The sequence below is a fragment of the Triturus cristatus genome, chromosome 5_1 (genome assembly GCF_964204655.1).
Source record: "Triturus cristatus chromosome 5_1, aTriCri1.1, whole genome shotgun sequence".
Classification (NCBI taxonomy): Eukaryota; Metazoa; Chordata; class Amphibia; order Caudata; family Salamandridae; genus Triturus; species Triturus cristatus.
In genome coordinates, this window is record NC_140587.1 from 127,733,480 (window position 1) to 127,747,668 (window position 14,189).

General features: G+C 45.7%; 1 protein-coding gene across 1 annotated transcript in view; it reads right to left on the reverse strand.

Annotated features, from left to right (window-relative positions):
* Positions 1 to 14,189, reverse strand: part of ZFTRAF1 (zinc finger TRAF-type and ring finger containing 1) — an 86,586-nt gene that overhangs the window by 35,192 nt on the left and 37,205 nt on the right. Inside the window, exon 2 of the mRNA XM_085604560.1 lies at positions 6,340 to 6,578. Within this exon, the coding sequence (XP_085460686.1) occupies positions 6,340 to 6,578 (239 nt within the window). The remainder of the gene's footprint in view (positions 1 to 6,339; positions 6,579 to 14,189) is intronic.

Sequence of the window (14,189 nt, forward strand, 5' to 3'; positions counted from 1 at the left end):
AAACACGTTAGCACTCCATAATGAGAATCTACACCTCTACAGCCATATCCACGCTAAAAGAAAATCTAGCGTTTCTCAAAGATATCCAGATACCCACGCTTGCACCCAACGATATCCACGCGCTGGAAGCAGATTTTAAACCAGAGAACTGACATTAGCCATAGGTGCAATACAATATGGGAAAGCTCTAGGACCCAACGGCATACCTATCGAACTCTACAAAAAAGCAGCAACCAAGCTTGCGCCACACTTGCTTAAAATGTATGAAGCTAGCCTAGAAGCAGGAGAATTTCCCAGGGATCAGTGCCTAGCGACTATAGTAGCAATTCATAAACCTGGCAAGCGGCCGCAGAAATGCGCATCTTACCGCCCAATATCACTACTAAATACAGAAGTCAAAATACTGGCAAAAACACTGGCCGCCAGGTTACAACCACACCACACAACATTGGTACATCCGGACAAAGCTGGTTTTATGCCAGGCCGCAACACGGCACTCAACCTAAGGCGCCTACATAGTGTAATAGCCCGCATACCCATCATCCAAAAAGATGCTGTCATTCTATCCTTAGATGCACATATGGCTTTCGATTTAGTCGAATGGCCTTTCCTTTTCACAGTCCTTAGAAACATGGGTTTCGGCCCCAAAGTTTTGCACCAGTCTCCAGGTGTTGTATACAAAACCTCTGGCACACATGTTGGTAAATGGGCGGATTTCGTTAGATTTCCCTCTGGGACATGGAACAAGACAGGGCTGCCCCTTATCACCGGTCCCATTCGCCCTAGTGCTTGAGCCGTTGGCATCATGGATAAGAAGGGACCTGATCATCCGTGAGCTCAAGTGGACAGAGGGATGGGAGGATCGCATTTTCTTATATGCGGATGATGTTCTACTATACATGGCATCCCCCACATGTTCGATCAGCAGACTCCTGGATATCTGCGACGCATATGGCAGATTCTCAGGATATACTATTAATTGGACCAAATCTCTTCTTTACGTGCTGAGTGGTCCCCCTCCACAACTACTCTCTTTATTGTTGAATTCCAGAGTCCCTCTTGCCCAAGGATGAGCACACACAAGAAACCCACACCATAGATGTAGAAAAAGATTAAGAGTGCCCTAATTTAGTCCAGATTATAGGAATGGATGTTCCTATAAAAATAAACACAATAGTTGTAAATTAGCAGGCAGTTAATATGTTTAAAAAAATGCAACTAATTAAATGGTATGTATATTGTGTTCAATAAATCAAAGCAGTGAGCAATGAAAGCAGCCAACTGTAAAACACGTCCCTAGCTACTACCCAAATCATTCTTAGCATCACTAGACCCATGTGGGTTCCTCGATGGCCTCGAACGCACACCCTTTGCTACATAATAAAGTTGTTTTCGATCACCAACTGTGGCTTGTAATATCGTATGTTGGCTCTGTTACGTTGTTCCAAACTGCGTAAAGCACAGCTAAGGCCCGCTTTGCCAGCCCGTGAAATTTAGCTAAAATGACTATGGCATGTACCTTGCTCAAGCTCCCAGTTATGAAAAAGCCATACGGAGCGAATAATGCAAGATTGCAGTTAGTGTGAAAAAGAATGTGTATGGTAACATACAAATTCTGTTGCACACTGACTGAATCTGCTGCATATTTTAATATTGATACATGCCATATGTGAATGTGTGTACTATCAACCTAAAGTAAAGATTTTATGATCGACGGAGTAGATCCACCAGAAGGTCTTGCAAAGGATGCAGAGGGCGTTGGAGCACGTGGAGGAGACGGCGTTAATCTGTTGGGTCATGGTGAGGGAGGAGTGGAGTATGATGCTGATGATCCGGGCGTGGTCCATGGGAGTGGGGCATTGCCGAGGACAGTGGATCACCAGGAGTTGTCCCATGCAGAGGGGGTGGGTCCAAGGACAAGGACTTCTGTCTTCTTCGAGTTGAGCTTCAGACAGCTGCTGCTCATCCAGGATGCAACGTCCTTCATTTCTTCCTGGAAGCGGAGTCTGGTGGTGTTGGGTTCCTTTGTGAGGGAGAGGATGAGCTAGGTGTCATCGGCATAGGATACTATCCTGAGTCTGTGCTGTCTGACTATGGCGGCATGGGGGCCATGTAGATGTTGAAGAGAGTGGGGCTGAGCGATGATCCTTGGAGTACTCCTCAGTTGATCTCTGTGGGTACGGAGAGGAAAGGCAGGAGCCTGATTCTTTGGGTTCGGCCAGTGAGGAGAGAGCGGATCCAGTCGAGGGCTGTTCCCTGTATGCCGGCATCGTGGGGTCTGGCAGTGAGAGTGCAGTGGAAGACTGTGTCAAAGGCTGCAGAGAGGTCTAGTAGGATGAGGGCCGCGGTGTGGCCTTGGTCGATGAGAGTGCAGATGTCGTCTGTGGCAGCGAGGAGAGTGGTCTCGGTGCTGTGGTTGCGGCGGAATCCGGATTGGGAGGAGTCGAGGATGGAGTTGGCTTCGATGAAGTTCGTGAGCTGGATGTTCACGATCTTCTCGGTGACTTTAGTAGAGAGAGATGGATCAGTGGTTTCTGAGATCCGGTCGGTCTGCGGAGGACTTCTTGAGGAGGGTCTTGACTTCTGCGCGTTTCCAGTCATCGGGGAATGTGCCGGATTCGAAGGTGGCGTTGATGGTGTGTCGTAGCTCGGGTGCTATGGCAGCGGCTCTGTGGAAGATGTGCGGCAGGCCAGGGTCCGTGGGGGCTGCTGAGTGAATGCTCATCATGTTCGTGGCAGTGTCTTCGGTGGTGACCGGGGTCCAGGTGGAGATGGTAGACAGGCTGGTGTTGATGGGGGTAGGGGTGGTTTCGGTGTCTGGAGTCTGTTCATTGAAATGGTCGTAGAGGGACTTAATCTTGAGATGGAAGTAAGAGCAGAGTTTGTTGCAGAGGTCCTGGGAAGGTGTGACATCTGAGGCTTCGCTGGGAGGTTTGGTGGATTCCTGGATGATACTAAAAAGTTCCTTTGAGTTGCTGGAGTTGGCAAGGATTTTGTCCAGGATGAAGGTCCTTTTGGTGGATCTGATGCGTTGGCGGTAGTCTGTCTTGGTGTTCTTGTAGGCAGTCCAAGCTTCTGGGGTTTTGCGGTTTCTCCCCGATTTCTCGAGACGTCTGCAGGTGCATCTGGAATCTCAGAGGTCGTGGTGAATCAGGTGGATTTCATGGGGCGCCATCTGTCAGAGTTGCGGAAGGGGCGAGCTCGTCGGTGTAGTTGGTGATCCATCTGTGAAGTTCATTGGCTGCAGAGTTGACATCTGTCGTGGCGGGAGGGGGATCGTGGTTGAGGATGGAGTGGAGGTGCTCTTTGGCGACCTTGCTCCAGTTCCTTCACTGGGGTGTGGTGTGGGTTTGTGAGCACTGGTTTTGTCGAAGGAGAAGTGTACGCAGTGGTGGTCCCACCCGATTTCTTGCCGAGGTTCTCTGAGATATTCAATGTTGGATGATCGCCTTCATTATTACAAGCTAAATAATATTTTTTTAAAATGTTCCTTCAGATCCAACCCCCGCATACAAATTTGACCCAGAGCAATGCTGAACTTCAGCATTTCTATGGTTGAATGCACTAAGCCCTTAAGATTTATTTTAAAGAAGAATTTAGATCTCAAAGAGCTACTGACTCTGTCTAAAAGAACACACTGCCATTTTAGGATCTTATATAGAATAATCATTAATTTATGTAGAAGAGTTCAAGAGAAAGTGATACAATTCACTGTATTAGGTAAGTAGACTGTGAGAACTCCTTATTCCTAGGAATTCCCACAGTATAGCTGGCCCCTCTCAAGGCACTTCACACGGCTGCCAGTCTACACGAAGCCACAGGCTTGAGAAAGCACGACCACATCACTCCTGTGTCGCCCCCTTGCAAAAGGCTCATTATTGAAGTGTTTTTATCAATAAATCATCTTTAAAGTTCTGCAGTTTGGAAATCCAAACTACCTTGCTCACCAAATAGTCAACTCAACCCCTATACTCGGTGAATACCTTCTTCTCAGAATTACATTGTTTAATGTAAAAAAACAATTCTTTTTGAGGACTGCACCGAATGTTTAGAAATGGTTCGCAGGGCAATCTCATCCTCTCATTGAATATCTGCAAGGTTTCAATAGTTTATCTCTACTGCAATGAGGATTTTACACTCTTCTAGTGTGCGAGGTATCAAATGATTACACTATTCAAATGGTACCTAAAATAATGTACTGAATAAAGTGACCAAGCAAGATTTACAAACTAGTTTGTGAGAACAGTCCTATTTAAATGTACTGTACCCAAGATCGGTGTGCATTAAGAGTTTTTGCAAGCTATTGCCATGAAGACAAAGTAATCACATAGCAAAAACACAGATCAGTGTGAATTAGATTGGTTTCCTTTCAGCAGGATAGTGCAGAGTATTTCTGGGACCAACTGAGAGGACGGCGATTCAGTCAGTCCACTCAAAGGTAGCTAAACCTGGTGCACTGAGTTTTCTAGACCAGACTAACATGACCATGACCATGACCACAACACACATTCTGCTCGACAATAGGAGGAACAGTTGTAATTTGTCGAGAAAGAATTGCCTTTTATGGTTCTTTCGCTAAGAAAATGGAACTCTTTATACAGCATTTTAAGAAGCAACCAGCGGAGCAATAAGACCACAACTGAATGAAAAGAAGCTTACACACTGACTCTTTTTGTACTGACCCAAAGATATGAAACTATAAAGAATGGTTTAAAACTCATAATGGCATGAAAAGTAGAATGGTCTGGTAAACCTTCTGACTTTGGAATCCAGAGAGGTGGATTTTGAGCCAGGTTTCATCAACTGGGCAGGAACTGTATTTCTTGTTTATTACTATTTTCCTATTCCTCAGATTGTAAGTATGTGTAATACTCACACGTACACCCAACTGCACAGTTTGTTGAACAAATTAGTTATAATCCTCACAAATTATTCATTGACAAATTCTAATGTTCGCAGGTGGACCCCCTGGCAAAATACTGCTCCATGCATGCACAGTGCTTAATTTAGGACACTGAGTTATAACATAAACATCCTTTGAAAAGGATTATGCTTGTCGCTGGAGCAATACCTGCTCTATTTTACATTTAACAAAAAATAAAAATCAGTAGAAAAACAGCACAAGTCACACCAAGCAAACATAAGCACACTACCCTTGCATGGTGTTATTTGCAGTTTTAGGTGGGTGAGCAGATATTTCATGCTCTCAGTGGAAGGAGACTGGTTTCAAGAGAGAAGTAAAGAAACCAGCGATTGCAATGCAATAGGTCTAGCATTCACGCAAGTTTGAGCTATTGGCATAGTAAATTTTAGGTTTTAAAACATAAATATAAGGCATTGTCATTTACAATACTAAACTCTCGCAAATGCACAAATGACTTACTTCGCTAATCATTTCTAAATCTATTGAAGGGGGGGCAGGGGGGTTGAAACAGACACGAGATACTGCCGGGGTTAAAGTGATTGAAATCAGGCGCCTGTGTTACGGGGCGACCCTGCTGCTTGAAAAAACAAGCGGTTTCAGCTGAACCCTTTTTTGAGGGTGCATCGGGAGAGCCTTATGACCCCCTGGTACCCTTGCAATTGCATTAGCAATTTGCGATTACTTATTTGGTAATCGCAAATTGCGAATGCCTTACCATTCATTCCTATGGGCCTTGAGGCCCATAGGAATGAATGGGAATGCAGTCCTTAATAGCTAATCGCAATTTGCGATTCGCTATTTAGGAATATATAGAAATCGCTTTTTCTGCAAAGCCTACATACATCGCATTTTGCGATTCTAAAATAGCGAAGCGCTAAAATTCGCTATATTAGAATCTTAAAATGCAATGTTGATACATCTGGCCCATAGTGCTTAGAGACTAAATAACCGGTCCCGTGTAACAGCCGAAGTAAAAGGGCCAGTCGCCATGGGAGGGTACAAACGAAGAGATGGCCGTACTTAGGAGGGACTAACAAACCTATTAACGAATCCGAAGGCGGCATTTACAAAAGACAATGACACAAGCTAATGAAAAATATGGGAGGAGAGTGGGCGAAGCTTCTCTCCTATACTCTACTACAGCAGTCTCACAGCGCGAGTAGCGCATGCGCGCTGCTATTAGGCTCAACCTAAAAACTGGGAGTAGGAAGAGGCTACTGAGGTTTGGATTTAGGTTTTGGTGGGAAATGGTTGTTCTTGAAGGTTACTGGGCAGAAAAAGGGCTAGCGGCAGAGGTCCATCAAAGAGTTGGGGCAGGTTGTGACGACACAATAGAATGTAGTCGTTTTGAGACACAGTGAATGATAAAATATAGCCTACGGTGAGGAGTAAGTGAAAAAACGCTTGCCTATTACCTGTCCTGGCATTCCTCTTTCTTATGTCTCTCCAGCAGGGAGCGAGGAAACTGCTTCATGCAAAAGCCACATTCAGAGGGCAGCTCGCTCACGGCCTTTTCAACCGCCAGGTTTCGGCAACATAGACTTTTAGTAATCTCGCAGCGACAGTTGGGGCACGTGGCTTGCTCCTCCTTCAGCCGGGCATCCGCTAGTAGGTGGATGAAGCAGCCAGCGCACATCAAGTGACCATTAGTACACTGTAAAGAAGGAAAGGAAAGTAAGCCTCAGAGAAACATACAAAGCAAAGCAGGGCCAGAGGGGAAAAGAACGTGATGCTTAAGGGTTACGTGCTGTCCTACTAATCTTTTTACTGCCAACACTTCTACTGGTGCTGGTCTCTCAAGACAGGATAGTAAGACAACTGCTGGTCAATTAAGAGGTTCCAGGCAATTACTGCGTGCACAAATAAAGCTGTACTTGATAATGGCACAGAAAGGAATATATATATATACACCGGCAATTACTGCGTGCACAAATAAAGCTGTACTTGATAATGGCACAGAAAGGAATATATATATATATATATATATATATATATATATATATTTGCACCAAACATGTTTTTTAACTAGACAAGGGAGCAGTCCACTCAAAGGAAGTCTTCCTCTGTGCTGGCATGTTAAAAATAACCAGTTTATTTAGCCTAACAGTGGATTGTTCGCTTACATTTTGCTATAAATCTCACTCTAAAGGCTATGACTGAGTACCGAGCATTGCTCACTAGACTTCAAACAATGAACATTCTGTGCCTTATTAAATTTTTTACATAAAGCATGACCCAACCACAAACTAAGAGCCGGAACACTACATGAAAACAAATTAAGTGCTACCCTAAACAAAGTGCAAGGCTATGTTACTGCTCAGTACAGGGCCCAGCCTGCAGCACATTCCACAATGAGGAAACTCGGGTTTCCTTCACCCTTCATTCCCCTATAGTTTCGTGTAGTTATCAGATAGCACGCTTTTGGATAGAAAATGGGAGGGCACTTAAGGATTCCTTGGGTGGATTACATTCTAATGCGCCTGATTTTATTTACAAATTCTAGAAACCAAATGAAGAAGATTTGAAAGCTAAAATGAGTACAGCGTTAGCCCATAACAGGGGCGGCCTTAGGCATGTGCAAGCTGTGCACCTGCACAGGGGCGCCAAACCCCAGGGGCCGCCACGAGGAATCGGATACAATACATATTTGTGGCGGCCCCTGGCAGGGATTTGGCGGCCTCCGGCTGAGCCGGAGGCCGCCAAATCCCTGCCGGGGCCCCGTACCTACGCTCCCTGCACAGGGCCACCATGAGCCTAGAGCCGCCCCTGCACGTAATTAAGCTGTGACACCGATTCTCTGATGGGTCGCCAGCCATCCCCAACGAGCTCATGGATGCTACCTTGATGGAACAGAAGCTCGTGTAAGCTTGCATCTTTATGTGTTCTATGTAACCAACTGACAGTGGGTCATTTAACTGAAAGTTTCTTTCTGGCGCTTCTGGTTTTCCCCTCTCCGTCGGATCTCACTCACCGGGGTCCTTCAGTAGTAACAGCTATCATTCTCCACCTAATTCAGGGTTCACTAGGGACTGATTTCAAAATTCATTATCGTTTTCAAGGCATCACATATAGCACTAGTCAGAGTCACAATATGACCTTTGACAAGGTACTAACTCCACAGGCATCCGTAGTTTTTATAAATAGAAAGTTGAGGAGCACTGTTGATTATTCTAGCAGTTCCATAAAACAGCAGTCTCTCGTGCCCCTCTAATCACGCCTCTATACCCGAGGAACAATATAAACCTCAATGAAACATTTAGTGGATATCGAACACTCTTGTATCATGAAGAAACAACAAGACGCATGTTCTATCCGCGTTTTCTTTTTTCGTTTTAATTTCTCTCCACATAAAACACATCAGAAACTACAGCCAACTCGTTTCATGATGTGCAATATGAAAAGCCCCAGGTCCATTACGGACTGCCACCAGAGGACCACATCCGGCGCACCACCTGTACCCATCCACAACCCTGACACGGAGGTCTACAGTCCATCCAACAGATCATATCTAAAGGTACATTTCAAAACAGCCCCATGGAAGCTCATATTTACAGCCCATCACATCAGTTAACTCCAGAAACACACTAACAAAGGTAAACTCTTCTTTCCAAGGCAACTTTTTCACCAACTACACCACATTGCATGGAGCTAGCTTTTCATCAGGCATTAGATTGAACTTGCATGGGGGGATGCCGAGCTCCTCCTGCACAGCAGACCTCCCTGTTAAATTAAGAAGTGCTGAAACTCCACACAAACCTGTGCTGCGACTGATATACTATTCGCAGAGCTGGCAGAAAGGCTTTCAGGGCTACAACAAACACCTGTCAACACCGAGACCATTTCATCCAATCGCCTCTTTTCAGCCCCATGTGACCCATATTATTTTCATGAATGAGCCCATAGGGAAAACACGAGGAAAACAACACTACACGCCGGTAATCCTACACTGCTGCAACTAGATACTGCCACAAGCAAACGGCAGCCTACATCTGTCACCACATTCGTGCCGTTCAGTGATGGCTGCAAACGACAACTGGTAGAAAAGGCCTACCACCTCACAATCCAGAATTCACTGTATAATCTGCGAGACCTCAAGAAAGACAGCTGTTGGAAATTAACTTATTGACGACCAACTTTCCATTTCCGTCTGCCTTCCAACAACAAAGCCCTAAGACTACTGGACTACTCTCTGGAATCCAGTGGCTTCTCTACTGTTTACACTTTAGGTGCGCTTGAGTCCCTTAAGTAGAAAGAGCAGAATTACTTTGCCAACAAATACATCCTTGGAAAATATACATAGACCAGAGTCCCGTTTACTCACCATATGCCCTAGTCCTTTTGAAGTATCCTTCTATCCACCAATTGTGTTGGGATGAAACACTTTGATCCTCACCGCTCCACAACAGGCAGCAACCTCAATCGGTAGAGACAAACCCAAGAACATAATCGGATTTGATAAAATACCAATACCCGGGGAGAGAGTCTACAGAAGCAAGAGCCATGAGATCCCACGGTTACATGGACCTAGGACATTAGAGCCAAAACTCAATGGTCGGATCCAAGGCGCTGAACCAAACTTTGTTCTGAACAACAGAAACGTATACATTGTGTGTGTTAGGAGTCATTTTTCTCTACCAAGCAGCTTTCTGCCAAGTTTGTTGCAAGTCAGGAGGAGTGGGAGCTGTAATTGAATCTTCTTTCCTCCTGGGCCAGGCTGAGGTCTGCTCTAGAGACATTGAACACACTTTTATTTCCAATATCAGACTACCCCCCCACTTAGGACCAGTGGCCCATCTTCCATATGGATCTAGAATGCCACTTTCCCACCAATGGGGGTAAAGCCCTAAATTAAGAACGTTAACGAAGCGAGGACGAGGAACCAAGCATTCTTGGTCTATGCACGTGGTCAAACCCCACAATGCTTCAAGGACCCTGGAACCACCTTCAGCCATTACCTCTCTCAACCCAACAGGCTTTATGTCCGTTAACCTCAGTGCCATTTGCCAATGGGCTCCTTCTCCCTGCATCACTGCCAGGGAAATATAACCTGCTGTGCCAACACAACGCCAAACTCGAACTCAGCAAAGTATAGAGCCTCGCTGTTGCAGCGTAACCTAGAGTACAAGGGCTCAATATATAGGGCCTGTTACTGTGCATATTGCACCGCTGCCCTCTACAACCAGACTTTTACTAAAAGTAACCTCGGCCAAGGAGAACATGTACTTGAAGGAAGCCTGGCTACTTGCCCCGTCCCCTGGGGCACCTGCCAACACCTACTTTCTCCTCCCTGGAAACTCAAGGGCGGTATGTTAAGTACTGTTAGATGTATGCGTATACGTCACGGAAGTGTTGCAAAATAAACGACACCCTAGGCCGTTATTTTTAGATTTCCCTGAACAGCTCATCAGGGGCTTGAAAGGGATATGAATTGGCACGACGGGGGCGGGGAAGGGAGTGGGGGGCAAGAAATGAATGACAGGCAGCAGGGCGTAACTCTGGCCTACTGAAAATAAAACCACTGTGAGCTGCAGGATGAAACTCATTAATGGAAGATGGCGCCTCGACTTTCAAAGCGCTAATTTTCACAGAAAAACAATAATAACATTTTGTCATATTTACCCTCTATGGCTGAGTGATACCCTACGCCGAGGTAAAAGTAGAGGCACTCAACTGCTCACCAGTTTATAAACAGAATCTAGATAAACTAAAAAAAAAATAGGTTTTTCAACTGGTTTTATTGCATTTTTAAAGAGAAGAACATGCATTTCCCTAAAAGAAGCACAGATATAAGAGTGACAGACACGAATGTCTCTAGGAGACTTCTCAATTGATTCAATGCTATGACTGGAAAACATTCACGCTGAAAACCGACATTCTGGGGATAGATTTAAAAAGGGCCAGGACAGGAGAAGCAGAGTTCAAACAGTACATGCACATTAATTGACAGAAGGTGAAATGTGACAGAAAAATTGTTCTGTACTACTTCGTGTGTCACAAAAACAACACATTGAGGCCACTGTACAAGGTAAAGCACCACCTGTAGAAATCTATGTTTATCCCAGTTTCGGGGTATACCAGCAAGCCATCTCAAGAAGTTAATGCACCTGATGCAGAGTTCAATGAGTAACCAGCAAGTCAGACGTTTGTATCCTAGGAAAATAGTTTGTAGATCAGTCATTTGCTGCCGAGAGGTGGGAAGCAACGCAGTGGGATAGGGAAGAGAAGCAGGCGGGAGAGGAGGGCTTGTCTGGGGAGAAGCAAAATGGAGACCAGAGGTGAGGAGATAAGCAATGGGCAAGTCAATTTAGGGAATAGGAAATCGCACAAGGGATAGAGACATGAAAAACATGTACACTCTGATGGAGTGCTTAAAGAAAAAGAAAAAAACGGATTCTCTGTAAGCAAGCATGAAAAACACGCAATCAAACATATTGTAAAGAGGCAATACTACACGAGAAGGTCAAACGCAAGATTGAAGGAAACAAAATCAAATAAGAAGCAGGAAAATAAGAGTAATGTGACAGGTAGCACATGCGCGGTCTAGTAGGCTCGATCTTAAAATTAAAGAGGTGCTACAGGGAAATACACTGGATTAGCAGGGCCATCTTAACAGCATTATAGCCCACCAGGCAAAGCAGTACACTGGACCCTGCCTACAGAGCCACTCACAGGAATAAAAATGTTTAATGGAAAATTAGTGTTAAACTTTGGTCTGTATGGGGCCCCTATGCTCGTGGGTGGCACCCGTGGGAAACTGCCCAGTGTGCCTATGCACTAAGATGGCACTGTGGATGAGTAGACAGTAGCCAACAAAGCCGAAGCCGGCCTGGGCCTGCTTGGGTTTCCTTCTGGAGCGGGCCTCATCTGCCAGTTTGGGATGGACTGTTCCCAGGAGGAGAAGGGTCAGTACTGATCTTGAGGGGGCTAGTGTCTATAGTGGCCAAGTGGGAATAAACACTGGGTGGGAATGATTACCAGAGAAAACGACAGCAGTTTATACTATTTTGCAAGCATCCCTCCCATCATTTTTGCGTATCCTAGCTAGGTGCCCAAGAAATCTGTAGCTAATGACATTCCATTAACTTAGTAACCAAAGGCCCTGTAACAGTGGTGTCAGCTGTTCAGCATTCCCCAACAGAGACTGCACAGCAACATGAAGAGAATCCTGTAATACTGCAATGTCTGTTTATGGCCTCAACACGCACGCTTCTTTCTCCACAAACACATGCATGATACCCCCTTAACGAGTGAAGCTGAAAATGCACTAGAAATAATTTAATACAAATAGACTTAAATGTAAACCGAGCCAGATCCCACCTCTAACCTTGATGGAAAGAGTCCACCACTCATGGGACTAAAAGAGCTCAAGACAATCACCACAGAGCCATGGGCAGACCTAGAGGAAGCGATGAAACCCGGAACTCAGCTCCACACAAAGACACTCTGTAGTGTGTTGTTGGCACAGGGCCGGCATAACACTAAGGACTGACTCAAAGAGGGGCACCGCTGCTTAAGCTCTGGCATGTGATTCAAAGCAACCAAGCTCTCCCCGCCTCCACACCCCCACTGTAAACACACATCTGCAGCAGTACACACAATTTGGACAAGGAGGGTGCTGAGAGTGTGGAGGAAGCCAGCCATCTTTGGTGCAAGAATCTACTAAGCCGCTACACCATCAGCAAATGTGTTGTTTCCAAATCTCTGCTATGCAGTGCGGATTCTGGCCTGGCGGGAACAGGCTGATCTAATCCAATACAGATTAAAATATCCATACATGCAGACCACCTCGATGATGAGCTTGTGAAACAGGTAGTGCACCAAATGCTCAGGACCAGAAAGTTTTTAACAAAATATCTCAGATAAGAGCAGCCAGTGCAGTAACCATCTACGTGGTCTATGAGCGAAAGAAACACTCTAAAAGGGACCCGGAAAGCTGCTCCAAGGTGCCAGCCTATTTAAAACCTCTAAGTGAGCACCTCTCGCTTCTCACACTCCATCCATCAAACTGCTAAGCGCGGCGTACCATAACATGACAACTGCACCTTGGTGGTCAACACACGACATGGAAACACTTCCCACATACGATCAAAAACCAAAGACAACATCTTCTCAACCACGCATCCTACACGGTGTGGCATGCTGCTGATGTAGGCAGATGCTTCAATGCTCCACATAGGGGTAGGAAGTACTATATAAATGTTGCAATACAATACTTGGAGCACAGGAATTTGTAATGCTGCACCATGTCCACAACCACCCCCCAAACCCCACTCACACACGCACTGAGAGGGAGCGTGAAAAGAGACCAGAGGTCAAAATAGGCAGAAGTGCACAAGAAGTGAGGGTGATAGAAGAAAGAAAACATGAAATCAACTTGAAACCAACAGCAACCTTTTTATGCAGTCCTGCCAAGTACCATGCATCAAGCGTTAGACTAACGCATTTCAGTGTGGTGCTCCGCATCACCACACTGAAATGCATTGTCACGCATATTTGCATGATAAGATTGGGGTCACTGAAGCATGCAAACCTGTGTGTAGCAGCTGTCAGCGCACCGCCTGTGGTTGTGCGCGCTGTAGGCTTGAGACGCACTGTGTTACAATGTATTATATTTATTTAATTTGATTTCCCCGTTGCCGAGCTGCCTGCACAGCTCTGAGTCACTTGACGCAGCTCCGAGACAGCCTGACATCACTGCCGGACCAGCAGTATGCCCAATAGCTGCTAATACTACTGAGACTATCAGCTTGTTTGAATACATTAGCTGTGGCGCTGCAAGGGAACGTCACGTTCAGTCTCCTCCTAGAAAGTGCGCTGTGGGGTCCAGGATTATGTAGGGCAGCAGATCAGCGGTTTACGGTGGTTTCGTCAGCCACGGCCATTATGGCGCTCCCGGCTCTGCTCGCATCGGGCCGGTGCGGTTTACAGCAGTGCTGAGTGTAGTGCAAGCACAGGCCAAACCACTCACAAACAATTCAGTATTGCCGAGATCAAATGGGAGAGTGCAGTGCAGGCCGTGGTCAGAGTGATGACCAGGCAATGACCGACCGTCACATATATGGTTTGGTTGCTGCAGCTACCAGGAGAGGACTCAGACAGGCTGCCTGAATTCACCGGGCACCAGTGGCAAACCAAAAACAAGCATTTGCAATGCAATAGGTCTCGCATTTAAGCGTGTTTAAGCTATTGGCACTGTGAAAACATAAATAAAATGCTCTGTCATTTAAAGCCAAAACATAAATAAAAGGCAGGGTCATTTCCAATG